This window comes from Capricornis sumatraensis, chromosome 5 (assembly GCF_032405125.1).
Source record: "Capricornis sumatraensis isolate serow.1 chromosome 5, serow.2, whole genome shotgun sequence".
Lineage (NCBI taxonomy): Eukaryota > Metazoa > Chordata > Mammalia > Artiodactyla > Bovidae > Capricornis > Capricornis sumatraensis.
In genome coordinates this window covers 81655226-81671859 of record NC_091073.1, presented here as the reverse complement: position 1 = coordinate 81671859, position 16634 = coordinate 81655226, and the positions used below count along the sequence as shown (strand labels likewise).

The 16634-nt window shown below is 44.1% G+C and overlaps 1 protein-coding gene across 2 annotated transcripts; it reads right to left on the bottom strand.

Moving 5' to 3' along the window:
* Positions 1-1685: 1685 nt before the first annotated feature.
* On the bottom strand, positions 1686-4453 carry TMED4 (transmembrane p24 trafficking protein 4). 2 transcript variants are annotated; one of them, XM_068972738.1, is made up of 5 exons: positions 4277-4453; positions 3984-4084; positions 3746-3871; positions 3169-3315; positions 1686-2738 (listed from the first exon to the last, which is right to left on the bottom strand). In XM_068972738.1, the coding sequence occupies exons 1-5, from the start codon at positions 4401-4403 to the stop codon at positions 2589-2591; spliced, it is 651 nt and encodes a 216-aa protein (XP_068828839.1). In that variant the 5' UTR covers positions 4404-4453; the 3' UTR covers positions 1686-2588. The 2 variants fall into 2 exon arrangements, with proteins under 2 accessions (XP_068828839.1, XP_068828840.1); XM_068972739.1 differs by lacking the exon at positions 3169-3315 and having other exon boundaries at positions 4277-4434.
* Positions 4454-16634: the final 12181 nt, after the last annotated feature.

Here is a 16634-nt window from a genome sequence, read left to right as displayed (position 1 = left end):
AACATATTCACAGGTTTCAGGAATTAGTACATCTAGCTGGACATTATCGGGAAGTTATTAGTCTGCCTACCATGTGTGTTAATGGGGATGCAGGATGTCCATCTCTTCATGACCACATAGACTGTAGCCTGCCAGGCTCCTCTGTCCATGGCATTCTCCAGGCAAGAATACTGGCATGGGTTGCCATTCCCCTCTCCAGGCGATCTTCCCGACCCAGGGATTGAACCTGGGTCTGCTGCATTGCTGGCAGATTCTTAACCGTCTGAGCCACCAGGGATGCCCATTCTGCCTACCACACCACACCAAACATAGTCAGACTGGACGTAAATGTTGCTCAGGAATCTATATGGCTGAGTTTCTCAGGTGACCCTATGCATCTGTTGACATGGGCCCAGCATGAGATCCAGAAGTCAGGCTCTGGGTGTTATTAGGGTGAGAACTGAGAGCACCACAGGTAAAGTGAGGCTCCAAAACATGGAGATGGGGACTGGGCCAGGGATAATGGGGTGAGTAGAAAGACCCCTGTGCCCCCACAGCCTTTTTGTATAAGGATAGAAGCCTATTTGGTAAGGATGTTTTATAACCTAAGAAAGCAAGAACTTCAGAATGGAATCAGGGTAGTATTGGGGAAAAAGGTCCCCAGAATTCCTTGGATGTAGCTTGAATTATTTTTTAAAAAATTTCCTAGGCTCTGTGGTGTCTGTGAATACCACACACCAATGTGGAAACTTTTCCTCACATCTACCACCAATTAGCCTATCCTCTGGCAATCAAGATTCCAACTGCCCCATCAGTGTAAAGGTGTGATACACTCCCACCTCTGTCTTCACTCCATTCCCCTATCAAAAATTCGCAAGAGGAGAAACTGAGTACGTACTGACCCATCAGCATAATTGAGATGCACAGATGGACAGACTACTTCCTGTATTCCTACAGCCTAGACACCAGTGTGCTTTGCTGGGTAGATTCCTAGTGAACAGCCACAGAGCAGACGTGTGTTCCCTTCCTGACATATCCCATGCTCCTAAAGAGCCTCAGGCCAGAGGTCTACACATGAAGTAGTTTGGCCACCTCATTTTCCATTAATTCTAACATGAAGAATATTATGGTAAGTATCCAAATAATTTTGGGTGAGTCATTTATGGTGTTTCACCACACTGAACCATTAACATGGTCACCCCAAATTGGAATTTCTTAAATATTTACAAAAATATTAAGTGAAAAGGTCTAGAAAACTAAACTGCTTATACTTTTGTAAGGAAAAATAGATACACATGTAGAATAGTATGAAAGATAAAAACAAGAAGGGAAGAATTTAGTTTTGTATGTCAGATAATGTATTTTAAATAAATAAAACCATGAAAATGTCAAGAATGGGCAACTAATGGTATTAAGTTTTATATGGCAGAAAGGCATGAGGGAAGTATGCTAAGATGTGTTTACACTTATGATTCCAGGAAGCTAAGAAACAGATACTTAATCTCTTCACAGGATTCCTTGCTGACAGGCATCCGTGGTTGCCCTCTGTGCATGGCTGAGCCACCACTGTCTGTTCCCGCACCCTAGTCTCACAAGCCCACATGCAGAGGTCCACTCCCAGTCAGCTGCAGAAGCACCCAGACCAAAAGCTTTTCTTCTATCTCCTTTTGTGCCTCCCCTCTGCCCACGGCCTCTTTATTTCATTTCAAACACAGCTACTACAACACGTTTTATTTCACTGGAAAAATCTGTATAAAGAACCAAATCCGGTTCCCGCGAGGAAAACATTTACCACAGCTTAAATAAAAGTTAAGGGAAACGGGAGGGTAAGAGTCTTCTGCCTTGTGTGAGCTGTCACTGCCTCACTCTTGAATTCAGGCCCTGTGTGATGGAAACCACAGGTGTCCTGGAGAATTTCCTGCCTGGCCCTCTGATTAGGCCTTGGGAGCAGCTGTGACATCTGCTCTCTGGCCCTGAGAGCTGAAGTCCTGGGAGCTGCCATGACAGTTAGTTATCAAGGATGTGTGCATAAACAATGCAGAAGAGACTGCACTGGTGTCTTCAGCTAGTCACACAAAGGCAGTAACACTTCAACTAGGAAGGAAAATATATAATTTTATCAAAAAATAGTTCTAATATATAGAAAAACTTTTCAATCCTCTGCGGCCTTTAGCCCTATTTACATTCACAAAGCTGCTGAGTGAACCCAGGACTGACAGCAGAGCAGTGAGGCAGGCCTCCTCGGTGGAGCATTTTGGTTGCCTACTTTGTAAGTAGACGAAAGGTTAAGGGAGTAGGAGGGTTTTTCATTTGCTCATTTTATGAGAAAGAGGGGAATCACTGGAGGCAAAAGAAGCAAGACTTAGTCCTGGGTCAGTTCCAACTCTGCACAAACCCCAAGACAGATCTTTGAAAGCCTGGACCAGTGTCCTGTGTCCTTGAAAACCAGTGTTAACAAGTGGCTGATCTGAATGCTTTGTTGCCATGGAACCAATGTGGCTTATATTCTTTTTCCACTTTTTTTCCCTCAGAATCCAGGTGGATAAGATATTGGGTGGGGAAAGTACCAAATAACTGAGGCGACAGCAAAGGGGCACGTGGTGAGGACACTACACCAGCTTCTTGGCCTCAAAGAAGCTCTTGAGGTGACGCATCTGCCAGATGCCCGTGAGGATGAGGATGACAGTCTGCGCGATGGACCACCACAGGACCCTCTGGTTGGTGCTCTCACTGATCAGACGGAAGCGCTCTTCACGATACTGCATGGGACAATGGACCCAGGATTAAATGTGCGGGAGAGACAGTCTCAGCTGTTGTGAAGTCCTTCCCTCCCATGCCACTGCTCATGGGACCAAACACCTTTTGAAATACTGCCTCTGATTCCCCTGGGAGTGCCCCAACATGCTGCCCCTCCATGAGCTTCTCTGCTAGGACAGAAATCACACTCTTAAACCGTTTCAAGCAAGATCCCAAAATAAGGAGGCAGGCAATGGCTATCGCTAGAGTATGAACTGTCCTCTCTACATTTTATTTACAGAGTTGAAAAATGGCTATCTGTACTGATACCCTCCATTCCAGTCTTTGAACAGCCTACTTCCCAAGCAGGGAAAGCCCCAAGAAAAAACTTCCAGGAGGTCTAATGGGTATAAAGGTCAACTGCCATGGCCAAGTACAGTGACATGCCCTTACCCTTTGGTAATCCTGCTCCTTCTGGATCTGCTCCACTTGATCAAGCAGCTGGCGGGCTCGGAGCTGCAGCTCCGTCAGCTTATCCTTGGCAGCAATCTCAGGGTAGTTGTTGGCATGCTCCCCAACCTGGATGTCTAGGTGCACACGCTAGGAGGAAATAAGGTTGGACCCCAAAGTCAGAGCCATTGTGAGGTTATGATGTCTAAGTGATGCGACCTCTGATGGTCTGTTGCAGGCTATGGAACTTACTCTTGTCCCTGTGGGACAGAAGGGCAACGTCTATTTCTTACTTGTAACTGTGCCACAAAGAGTATAAATGATGTGCATGCTTGCTAAGTCGCTTCAGTTATGTCCCACTCTTTGTGACCTTGTGGACCGCAGCCAGCTGGGCTCCTCTGTCCCTGGGTTCTCCAGGCAAGAATACTGGAGTGGGTTGCCCTGCCCTTCTCCAAAGGATCTTCCCGATTCAGGGATGGAACCTGCATCTCTTGGTCTCCTGCATTGGCAGGCAGGTTCTTTAATCAGACTTTGGAGCCAAGTGACACATTCTGAGCTATGGCCAAGAGAAAACTGTTACCAGTCTGCCGCCAGCAAAGAGAGCCATCCTGGTAGAGTTGGAGTGCAGGCAGATCTGATGGTCACCAGGAGTGTGTGAAGTGAAGGTGAAGCGGCCCTCTGAGCCGTACTGCCGGGAGAGCACCACCTGCAACAAAGTAGTCAGTGAAAGCCCACACCTTTACTCTAACCTCGCCAAGTGCAAGCTCGTGTCTTATGAGCTCTGTCCACCCCAAGAGCTCTAGTGAAGATGGCCCTACCTTGCCTTCAGGGTCCTTCACCTCCACATGCATGCCCAGGCCGGGGGTCGAGGGCAGGAAGACCTCCTTCTGCTTATCCCACATCTGGGTGCGATAGTTCCCTGCGGAACAGACAGAGCAGTCACAACCCGCCTAGTCCGTCCAGCTCCCACACTCCGCGGCTCCCGGGACGCCAGACGAGGGCACTGCTCGCCCGGTCACCGTCCGGCGTCCTCAGAGTGCCGCTGCGAGCGGAGAGCCCGACGGCGTCTTGGGGACAGCTCAGGGCCCGATCCACCCTCGCCCCGCCTGACCGATGACCATGGTCTCGTCGGGGATTTCTTCGATGAAGCAGCGCTTTTCGGTCTCGCCGATGTGGAAATAAAGCCCCCGGGCGCTTGCCGCGCACAGCGCAAGGAGCAGCAACGCCGGCAACCCCATTGCCCGCCGACGCCCAGCCCAGACACCTGCCAACGCGCGCCCTCTGCCCAGTGCGCATGCGCGCACCTGCGCCCCGCTCCCTGACGACGCAGAAAGGCCAGGCGCAGGACGCGCTTGCGCGGTGACTCCAGTTCTGCGTCCGCTCCGCCCCGCCCCGCCTGCGTCTTTTAGGCCAAGTTACAGGGCCGAGGGGAGGGTGCGCACACGCAGACTGGCTGGTCCCTCCCGCTCTCTGGAGGCTCAGTGGGCTCCGTCAACTGCCAAGAGGCTTCAGCTCGGTGCGCATGCGCGCACCTGCGCCCTGCTCCCAGCAAACGCGGCGTGGCAGAGCAAGAGTACGGAAACGTTGACACCTCCTTCGCCCCTGGTGCTTACCCCGTCAGCCTGCGCAGAGGTTTGGGTCCCGTATCCGGAAGATTGGGTTGACGTAGGCTTCCGAACTGGAGGTCCACCGAGGAAAGGAAAGTCGGAGTCCGGGGACCCACAGAGCATTCCCAAGACCCCTACTAGGTGGATACCGGTGTGAGAAATCGTGTAGGAGCCTCAGGCGTCACCTAGCCTCTGGAAGCCATGACCCCGGGGTGGAAGCCTCACCTGGGTGGGGCTCCAAACAGACCTACAGGAAACGGTTTTCCAAGCCTTGGGGGGCCAACAGGTTTAGGTGTTCCAAATTTTAGGAGTTTATCGGTTTTGTTGCTTGAGATGACGGTGTGGCAATGATTATTTTCTGAGACTCCTCTGCTAGGGTATACACCGAAGTGCTCACAGATAGTCACCCGGGGGTGCTTACCAGGAAGAGGAAGTGGAGATTGGGCTAAAGGTGAGAAATGTGTGGGAGGAGGGACGAATAGAGACGGTCCAGTGGTCACTAGACTGCACCCACAGGGCGAGGTTTGGCGGCGCCTCCGCCTGTGTTTCCAGCCCTTATTGTTCTCTCTTAACTTGTCCAACTGCTCATTGTCTTCTAGGTGGATTTGGAACATACAGTCCCTTGGGGTGTGGGTCTCCCCTGTTTCACAGTGGTTTAGGGCTCACAGTGGAGAGAGATGTGAAGCAGAACAAAATCCAGCCTCGTGGGTCTGATGGGCCCGTGACAAGTACAGGTGGGGGCCCAGAGCTTGTTCTGCTGCTTCCCATCCTTCCTAAATACAAACTCTGTAAAAATCATTCTTATCGTGCTTAGTGTTGTGGTGGTTTAGTCACTAAGTCGTGTCCGGCTCTTGCGACCTCACGGACTGTAGCCTGCCAGCCTCTGTCTATGGGATTCTCCAGGCAAGAATACTGGAGTGAGTTGCCATTTCCTTCTCCAGGGGGTCTTCCCCACCCAGGAATCTGCATAGTGTTGGATATGTTCCTATTTATCTCTTAAAAAGTAGGATTGAACCAAGACAAATGTCCTAGTGGCATTAAAGAAGTTTTACAAGGAAACCTTTCCTGAGCAGCAGCAGTTGTGCGGTGAGGACGGAAAATAAGATCTCTTTTTTTTTTTTAGCAGCTGGAAATTTGAGTTTAAGTATGAAATCTGATTTTTAAATATTAGCATATGGCTCAGCTTTAATGAAATGGATAAGTCACAGTCTGGCCACAATCAGCAGTCAGTCATGCGGACAACTTCTGGTCTCATCCATATTCAGGGGAGAGTCGTCTTGTTTAAGTGACGACCTCTGCAGGTTCCTCCCTTTTCCAAGGTTCTGTGCCTTTCACCTTCTTTTCTTTGAACAAACTGGTGCAACTTGAGAATGAGTATCTGGGCTAAGAAAATTGAGGGAAAGTCTTGAGGAAAACTTAGAATGAGGAGGTCTATGAGGCATGTTTACATCTCCTAATGAGAGCATTCCTCTTGTGGGACAGAGGAAGGCCAAAAGAAGCCAGAAAGGTCCTTACTGGGTATGGAATTAGAGCAAAGGAAGGTTGAAAGTTTGTCTTAAAATTTTTATTAAGAGAATACAATGAGCTTTCATATACTAGCAACCAGTTTCAACAGCAATCAAAATTTTGCCTTATTTTATTTATCCATTTCTGCATTTTTTTCCTGAAGTGTGTTAAAGATTGCCTGGACATCATATAATTTTACCTATAAATATTCCAGTGTATTTCTAGCCAATAAGGAGTGTTAAAAATAACATCACACCCAAAACAAAAATAATTCTTTAATAAGTCTACTACTTAGTATATTTTCAGTTCCCCCACCCCCATCTCAATAAACTTTGGATTGTTAAAAAGGTCTATTTACTACATTCATTGATACTCTTTTAAACCTCTTTTGATACATAGTAGTCACACCTTATCTAAAGGGGATATATATGGTCCAGGACTTCCAGTGATTGCCTGAAACCACAGATAGTGCCAAAATCTCTCTGTCTCTCTCTCCCCGGCCCCCCCAGCCCCCGGCCCCGTGTGTTTTATTCTATACATACCCATGGTAATATTTATGTTAGGCACAGTGAGAAATAAGCAAAATAGAACATTATACTGTAATTAGTTATGTGAATATGGTATCAGAATGTTTTGTTGTACAAATTTAATGCCTTTTCCATCTTAACTAAGCAGGAATCATGTTGTGGTTGTAACTTGCAGTTTGAGGTTCAATAGCAAAACCAGCAAGAATTTTTCTTTCTTTACAGTTTCACAGATTCACCCTTTAACATTTATCTTTACAACTTCAGCATAAGATTTTTTTTTTTTCTTAGTAAGTTGAGAATTTTCACCTTTTCACTTAAAGGAAGCACTTTGCAGCTTCTCTCTGGCTTACCTGAATTGCCAACATCACTACTCTTGCACTTTGGGGTCATTGTTAATTAAACCTAAGCACTGTGATAGTAGTGCAGCCAGTCTGATAACTAAGAGGGCCACTATAAACAGGCAGGATATGACTGGACAAAGAGATGATTCTTGTCCCAGGTAGGACAGAGCAAGATTTACCATACTACTCAGAACCGTGAGCAATTTAAAATTTATGAGTTATTTATTTCTGGAATTTTCTATTTAATATTTTCAGACTGCTGTGGACCACAGGAAGCCAAATCTGTGGATAAGCAATTCCCCTTCCCTTTCCATTGTTGATGATAGTGATGCCATCTACTTATTGAAGCAACTTGATCATTTGACCCATAGAATTTTCCACATTCTGAATTTGGTTGATTGTTTCTTCATGTGATATTTAACATGTTTCTCTGCCCTTGGTATATCCTTCAAACAAATCTAGAGCCAGTGAGGATTTACAGTAAGTGTGTTTACCCTTTTTAATGCTCAAATTCTCCAATAAAACATTGTTTTGCTATACCCTTTTGACACAATTGTAGTAGTCTGTAGGGTCTTCCTTGTTTTCCATTTTGTACATTTCCTGCCATAGGCATAAAATCAACCATTTATCCAAGGAATTTTAAATCACTTTAGCAAAAAATGGTATCTGTATTTCTTTTTTTCCTAAAAAGAACCCTAGAATTGGTCCTGATTGATGGGTAATATTATTATTGGGACTTTCCCGGCGGTCCAGTGGTTAAGACTCCGTACTTCTGCTGTAGGAGGGTTAGAGATCAATCACTAGTCGGGGAATTAAAATCCTGCATGGCACAACCCCCCAAAAAAGATTGCCTTCCCCACAGGAAGAAACCTGTCTTAGGTAATCTAATTCCCCTGGTCCCAGACCTTTACCCTTCAAAGGTGGGAGGAAGAAATTCCTGCAAGCCTTGACCTAGGCTAGCTAGCCATTCACTCAACCAGTATCTGCTGAGTAGCCATTTGTACCAGACACTGTTAAACCCTGGGAACACACTGGTGAACGAAACAAAAACCCTTGTCCTTGCAGATTTATTTTGATTACTGTCTATCAATAAACAAGATATATGAGTAAATATATAGCATGTCAGATGGAGGAGAGTATCAGGGAGGAGAATAAAGGGAGTATAATGAGTTGAATGGTGGTCCCCCAAAGACATGTCAATGTTTGAGTCCCCAGAACCTGTGAATGTCACCTTACTTGGAGAAAGGATCTTGCAAATATAATTAAGGATCTCGATGAGATAATCCTGGATTATCTATGTAGGCCCTAAGTCCAATGACAAGTGTCTTTATGAGAGACACAGATTAGGATGACTACTGTTAACAAATAATAACAAGGCTTCCCTGGTGGTTCAGTGGTAAAAAATCTGCCTGCCAATGCAGGGAACACAGGTTTGATCCCTAGTCTGGGAAGATCCCACATGGCACAGAGTAACTAAGCCTGTGTGCCACAACCACTGAGCCTGTGTTCTGCAACAAGAGAAGCCATCAAAATGAGAAGCCCGCACACTGCAATGAAGAGAAGCCCCTGCTTGCCACAACTAGAGAAAAGCCCACGCAGCAACAAAGACCCAGCATAGCCAAAAATAATAACAGAAAATAACAAGTGTTGATAATGTGGAGAAGCTGGAACCTTTGTGAACTATTGGTGGAAACATAAAATGGCTCAACCACTATGGAAAGTCGTATTGAGGTTCCTCAGAAAAATAAAATCACACGCATGTATGTTCAGTCGCTTTAGTCATGTCCGACTGCAACCCTATGGCCTAGCCCACCAGGCTCCTCTGTCTATGGGATACTACAGACAAGAATACTGGAGTGGATTACCATTCCCTCCTCCAGGAGATCTTCCCAACCCAGGGATCAAACCCAAGCCTCCCACATTGCAGGCAGTTTGTTCACTGCTGAACCACTGAGGAAGCCCCAAATTACCCTATATCCCAGCAATCCCATTTCTGGATAGATCTGTAAAAGAATTGAAAGCAGGATTTTGGAAAGACATTTGTACATCCATATTCATAGCACTATTTACAATACCCAAAAGGTAGAAGCAAGTCAAATGTTCATCAGTGGGTGGATAAAGGATAAACAAAATGTGATATATACATACTATGGAATAATATCCAGCCTTAGAAAGACAATTCTGCAATATGGATGAACCTTGAGAATATTATGCTAAGTGAAATAAACCAGTCACAAAGAACAAATATATATGACTCCATTTATATGAGGTATATAGAGTAGTAAATTCAGAGACAGAATAGTTGTTACAAGCAGGGATGGGGAGAATGGGGAGTTGCCTATTGGGTAGTTCAGTTCAATCGCTTCCCTGGGTCAGGAAGATCCCCTGGAGGAGGGCATAGCAACCCACTCCAGTATTCTTGACTGGAGAATCCCATGGAGACAGAGGAGCCTGGCAGGTTACAGTTCATAGGGTCTCAAAGAGTTGGACATGACTGAAGCAACTAAGCACAGTACGGCATACCATGTGGTAGAATGTCTACAAAGACCTTACCCAAACAATCCCTCCGATCCCCATGTCCACATGCTCTTCCCACTGAGGGCTGGCATCTATTTACTCTCCCCTGGAATCTGGTTCTGGTCCCGTGACTTGCACTGACCCGTTCAATACATTGGAAAAAAAGCTGTATGGCTCTGGTACCTGGGCCTTAAAAAGCCTTGTAGCTTCCCTTTTCACTCTCTGGAATCCAGCTGATAAAAGGTCCAGCCTGAGCCTCCAATTAATAGAATGAGGCCATTCAGTTCCAGAAGAATACAATTGTCCCAGCCAATACAACACAGGACAAAGATGAACTATCAAATAACTGGAAAAAATGAACACAGTCTTTATGGACTGGTATATAAACATTTCCAGGATATTTTGCTAAAGTTAAAAAAGCAAGGTACAGAAGAGAGTACCTAATATGCTATCTTTAGCATCTGTATTTGCATGAAAAAATGCTAGAAGACTATATAAGACTGTAAGTGGTTATATGTAACATGAATATTCAGCAAATATACACCAGCATGGTTGTGCCAATTAAAATATAGAAATACCTCTGTCCTAGTCGGTAAATGGCCACTCTCCAAGCCCCTGAATTCCCTCCACCTCTGCTCTCATCCTGGAATACTTGACTGCTCCATGATTCAACAAATAAAGAGTTACCTCTGGCAGGAATGGGGTTTGAGAGGCCAGCAGACTATGACATGGATGGTAACAGACGTGCAAGGGAGACTCTGCAAACTAGACCTTTTAATATTGTTCTGATTTCTGAACCAAGTGAATATGTTACCTATTTAATAAAATATATTTCAAAAACAAAAGCAATGCAACTGCCATTCTCTATCACAGTACCTTGTTTTACAGATTTCAAATTAATTGGTACCTTGCTGGTTTACCATAAAATGTTAGCACTATGACATTTTAGATATTGCCTGTGTTGTGTTCACTTCTATATTCCCAGCACCTAGAACCAACCCAGTAGAAATATTTATTGAATGAATGCAGAATACATATTTTGGTGAAAAAACATACTGAACAAAACACATTGGCTATAGTGAAGGCAGTGCTGAGAGGAAATTTTATAGTTTTAAAAGTGTGCATTAAACAAGAAGAAATGGAATTTCCTGGTGGTTCAGTAGTTGAGACTCTGTGCTTCCAATGAAGGGGGCAAGAATTTAATTACTGGTTAGGGTTATGCCATGTGGCAAAAACAATAATCAATAACCTAACTTTACACTTTAATGAACTAAAAAAGAGAGAGAAAGAAAAAAAGAGCAAACTAAACCCAAAGCTAGCAGAAGAAAGGAAATAATATAAATTAGAGGCAACGGGAATTCCCTGGTGGGTCCAGTGGTTAGAATTCCATGTTTTCACTGGCAAGAGTATGGGTTCAATCTCTCCCTGGTCAGTCAGTTCAGCTGCTCAGACATGTCTGACTCTTTGAGACTCCATGGAATGCAGCACGCCAGGCCTCCCTGTCCATCACCAACTCCCAAAGTTTACTCAAACTCACGTCCATTGAGTCGGTGATGCCATCCAACCATCTCATCCTCTATCATCCCCTTCTCCTCCCGCCTTCAATCCTTCCCAGCATCAGGGTCTTTTCCAATGAGTCAGTTCTTCACATCAGGTGGCCAAAGTATTGGATCTTAGTTTTATGAATGTTGAGCTTTAAGCCATGTGCAAAAAGATGATGTTGGATTCCTACTGCACATCATATACAGTTCTTCAACATCAGTCCTTCCAATGAATATTCAGGACTGATTTCCTTTAGGATGGACTGGTTTGATCTCCTTGTAGTCCAAGGGACTCTCAAGAGTCTTCTCCAACACCACAGTTCAAAAACATCAATTCTTCAGCTCTCAGCTTTCTTTCTTTATGGTCCAACTCTCACATCCATACATGACCACTGGAAAAACCATAGCCTTGACTAGACGGACCTCTGATGGCAAAGTAATGTCTCTGCTTTTAAATATGCTGGCTAGGTTGGTTATAACTTTCGTTCCGAGGAGTAAGCATCTTTTAACTTCATGGCTGCAATCACCATCTGCAGTCATTTTGGAGCCTAAAAAAATAAAGTCTGTCACTGTTTCTACTGTTTCCCCATCTATTTGCCATGAAGTGATGGGACCAGATGCCATGATCTTAGTTTTGTGAATGTTGAGCTTTAAGCCATGTGCAAAAAGATGATGTTGAATTCCTACTGCACATTACATACAAAAATTAACTCAAAACGCATAGACAACCTAAATATAAAAGCTAAAACCATAAAATTCTTAGAAGGATAAGTCATCATGATCTCAGATTTAGCAATGGATTCTTGGCTATGACAGATAATGAACTATGCAACAATAACAACAAACATGGATAAAATGGACTTCAAAGTTTAAAACTCTTGTTCATTAAAGAACATTATAAAGAAAGTAAAAAGAACCTACAGAATGGGAGAAAATATTTGCAACTCATATACCTGATGAGGGGTTAATATATAAAGAACTCTTCCAACTCAACAATGAGACAAAAACCCCAATTCAAAAAAGGGAAAACGACTTAAACTTTCTCCAAAGAAGATATACAAATGGCCGATAAGCACCTAAAAAAATTGACATAATTAGTCATTCAATTCAGTTCAGTTGCTCAGTCTTTTCCAACTCTTTGCGACCCCATGAATCACAGCACACCAGGGCTCCCTGTCCATCACCAACTCCTGGAGTTCACACAAATTCACGTCCAATGAGTCGGTGATGCCATCCAGCCATCTCACCTCTGTCGTCCCCTTTTCCTCCTGCCCCCAATCCCTCCCAGCATCAGAGTCTTTTCCAATGAGTCAACTCTTCGGTGAGGTAGCCAAAGTACTGGAGTTTCAGCTTTAGCATCATTCCTTCCAAAGAATACCCAGGGCTGATCTCCTTTAGAAAGGACTGGCTGGATCTCCTTGCAGTCCAAGGGACTCTCAAGAGTCTTCTCCAACACCACAGTTCAAAAGCATCAATTCTTTGGCGCTCAGCCTTCTTCACTGTCCAACTCTCACATCCATACATGACCACTGGAAAAACCATAGCCTTGACTAGACAGACCTTTGTTGGCAAAGTAATGTCTCTGCTTTTCAATATGCTATCTAGGTTGGTCATAACTTTCCTTCCAAGGAGTAAGCGTCTTTTAATTTCATGGCTTCAGTCACCATCTGCAGTGATTTTGGAGCCCCAAAAAATAAACTCTGCCACTGTTTCCACTGTTTCCCCATCTATTTGCCATGAAGTGATGAGACCAGATGCCATGATCTTAGTTTTCTGAATGTTGAGCTTTAAGCCAACTTTTTCACTCTCCTCTTTCACTTTCATCAAGAGTTCCTCTTCACTTTCTGCCATAAGGGTGGTGTCATCTGCTTATCTGAGGTTATTGATATTCCTCCAGGCAGTCTTGATTCCAGCTTGTGCTTCTTCCAATCCAGCGTTTCTCATGATGTACTCTGCATAGAAGTTAAATAAGCAGGGTGACAATATACAGTCTTGACGTACTCCTTTTCCTATTTGGAACCAGTCTGTTGTTCCATGTCCAGTGCTAACTGTTGTTGCTTCCTGATCTGCATACAGGTTTCTCAAGAGGCAGGTCAGGTGGTCTGGTATTCCCATCTCTTTCAGAATTTTCCACAGTTTATTGTGATCCACACAGTCAAAGGCTTTGGCATAGTCAATAAAGCAGAAATAGATGTTTTTCTGGAACTCTCTCGGTTTTTCGATGATCCAGCAGATGTTGGCAATTTGATCTCTGGTTCCTCTGTCTTTTCTAAAACCAGCTGTGGGAAATGCAAAACAAGACAACAATGATATCACCTCACACATACTAATATGGCTATAATAATTTTTTTTAAGAAATTAAATACTGAAGGATATGTGGAAGAATTGAAAGCATCATGCACTGCTAGTGCGAATGTATAGCCCCTGTGGGAAACAGTTTAGCACTTGCTCAGAAAGCTGGAGATAGAATTACCATATGACCAACCACTTATGCTCCTAAGAAATACCCAATAAAACTGTAAACAAGTACTTAACAAGACACCTGTAAGCCAATGATCTTTGTAGTGAAACCAAGCAGGACCCTGTGGGACTTTCCAGGGACAGACTCCAGTATCCCGGTCTCTCTTTTTAATGATTTTAATTTGATTTGTTTAATTTTGGCTGTGCTGGGTCTTCATTGCTGTTCAGGCTTTTCTCTAGCTGTGGTGAGCAGGCTTTTCTATAGTTGTAGCACATGGATTTCTCATTGCAGTGGCTTCTTTTGTTAGGAGCATGGGATCTAAGCCGTGCAGGCTTCAGTAGTTGTAGCATGCGGGCTCAGTAGTTGTGGCTCACAGGCTCTAGAACACATGTTCAGTAGTTGTGGTACATGGGTTTAGTTGCTTCCAGGTGCCCATAGGCATGTGGGATATTAGTTGCTCATAGGCATGTGGATCTTCCTGGACCAGGAATCTAACCCATGTCTTCTGCATTGGCAGGTGGACTCTTTTACCACTGAGCCACCAGGGAAGCCCTACTGTGTCTCTTATTTGTAGAAAAGCTTTAGCCCCTAGGCTTACCCTAAGTTCCAAAGAGCAAATTTAATCAGAGAAGTGAGAAAAAGCAAAAACAAAGGAAAACAGTCAAGGCAAATTAATAACAATTTAGCCATAAAACAAAGTCAAGGACCTTTATAGCTCCTCCTCAAGAGTTGTCGATAGTATTCTGAACCATATTCTTGTGTTGTTTCGCAGATACAAAAACCTCCACTAGGTGGAAGACATTAACTGCATACTGAATACAAGCACACAGAGCCCAGGCCAGTTGGAACCAGAAGGCTGATGTTGACTCCTGAAATAGCACCTAGTTACTTCACCACCAACCAATCAGAAGAATGGCCTCCAGACACCCTGTGACTCTCTCCCCTAGTGTTGCCTTTCAAAACACTTCCCTGGGAATTCTCTGGCAGTCCAGTGAACAGGACTCTGTACTTTCATGACTGGGGTCATGGGTTCAATCCCTAGTCAGGGAACTAGGCAAGCCACGTGGTACAGACAAAAATAAAGAATAAAGATTTAAAAAACAAACAAAACCTTTCCTGAAAGCCATTGAGGAGTTCCGATCTGTTGAGCAAAAGCTGCCTTTTCCCCTTGCTTGGCCTTGCAATAAACACCGTATTTTCTTTCACCACAAACTGGTGTCAGTAGATTGGTCTTGCTGCCAGTCAGGCAAGTAGACCCAAGTTTAGTTCAGTAACAGTAGCACTATTCACAAAAGCAGAAAGGTAGAAACAAACCAAATGTCCATCAACTGATGAATGGATAGACAAGGCGCAGTATATCCATAAAACAGAATAATACTCAGCCATGAAAAGGAAAGAAATTTTGATCCATTCTATAGTATGGATGAACATTGAAAACATGCTAAGTGAAATAAGCAAGACATAAAAGGACAAATGCTATCTGTATGAGATATATACAGTACCTCATATGATACCGTATATGAGGTAGATGGAGTCATCAAGTTTATAGAGACAAAGTATAATAGAGGTTACTCAGTGAGAAGGAAGAAGGGAGGGGGGTGGGAAGTTATTACTAAATGGTTACAGAATTTCTCTATTTTTTTAAAATTGGAGCATAATTGCTTTACAATGTTGTGTTAGTTTCTGCCATACAATGACATGAATCAGCTGTATGCATACGTATATCCCCTCCCTCTTGAACTTCCCCCCACTCCCCACCCACGTGTGTGTGTGTTCAGTCACTCAGTTGTATCCATCTCTTTGCAACCCTCTGGGATGCAGCCCGCCAGGTTTCTCTGTCTATGGGATTTTTCAGGCAAGAATCCTGGAGTGGGATACCATTTCCTCCTCCAGGGGATCTTCCTGACCCAGGGATAGAACCAGAGGCTGCTGCATTGCAGGAGCAATAAGCTCATTCTTTACCAATGAGCCCCAGAGAAGCCCCTTACTTCCTACTTAAAAAACAAAAGAAGAAAAAAGAAAAACCCACCTATACTTTGCCTTTCTATTTTAGAAATGTGGGCTTACCGGGTGGCTCAGCTGGTAAAGAATCGGCCTGCAATGTGGTAGACCTGGGTTCGATCCCTGGGTTGGGAAGATCCCCTGGAGAAGGGAAAGGCTACCCACTCCAGTACTCTGGGGTGGAGAATTCCATGGATTGTATAGTCCATGGGGTCCCAAAGAGTCAGACACGACTGAGCAACTTTCACTTACTTCACTTAATAAATTTTGCTACAAGTCTGTATCATACTTGCCAGCAGGTGGCAAATTCTGTCTGAATTTCGGCCCAGATTCAGACACTTGTGTCCTCTATGGAGCTTTCAAGGTCAGATCCCTATGACCACATGACTGCCCTTTGTAACTCCAGTATCCCCGGCTATGCCACATGACACAATCCTTGCCTTCAAGTTAAGGGGAATAAACACGGAGGAACAATTCAAGACAGTGTGGAACAGCCTTTCCCTACTGTCCGTCATTTGGATGCCACCTTCCCATATTAGTATCTAGTTACTATAGTTTTAAAATGGACATTTTTATTACAAAAGAAAACATTTCAGCATTACAGTAAATCAGAAAACCTATTACTTGCCATATATCTCAAAGATAACTTATCACAAATCAGGAAGACCAAGCAACTTCTACGTATATTATTGTCCACCGAAAGTTGTGAGCCTAAGTTTTATCTTGGTCAGAAAAGGGAAGGAAGAAAAAGTGAAATTAAAGACACTTTAGCATTAAATTAGGTTTTCCCCTTGCTAATAAAGACTGAAGAACTGAAAGGACTTTCTCAGTATGTGATTGCTTACAACTTACCATATTTCAACAAAATTGAGATTTTTGTCCTCCACATGTTGAAAATAGTGCTGTATCTACGATTGAGGTGAGGTTAAAGCGTCTGCCTGCAATGCGGGAGACCTGGGTTCGATACC

What these genes read in the sequence shown, in the direction of transcription:
- TMED4 (XM_068972738.1), bottom strand. Translation starts at nt 4,403, where the DNA reads ATGGGGTTGCCGGCGTTGCTGCTCCTTGCGCTGTGCGCGGCAAGCGCC. An exon ending in CGACGAGACCATGGTCATCG is followed by an intron (nt 4,085 to 4,276) that starts GTCAGGCGGGGC and finishes TCTGTTCCGCAG; the next exon opens with GGAACTATCGCACCCAGATG. An exon ending in TCTTTGCTGGCGGCAGACTG is followed by an intron (nt 3,316 to 3,745) that starts GTAACAGTTTTC and finishes ATTTCCTCCTAG; the next exon opens with CGTGTGCACCTAGACATCCA.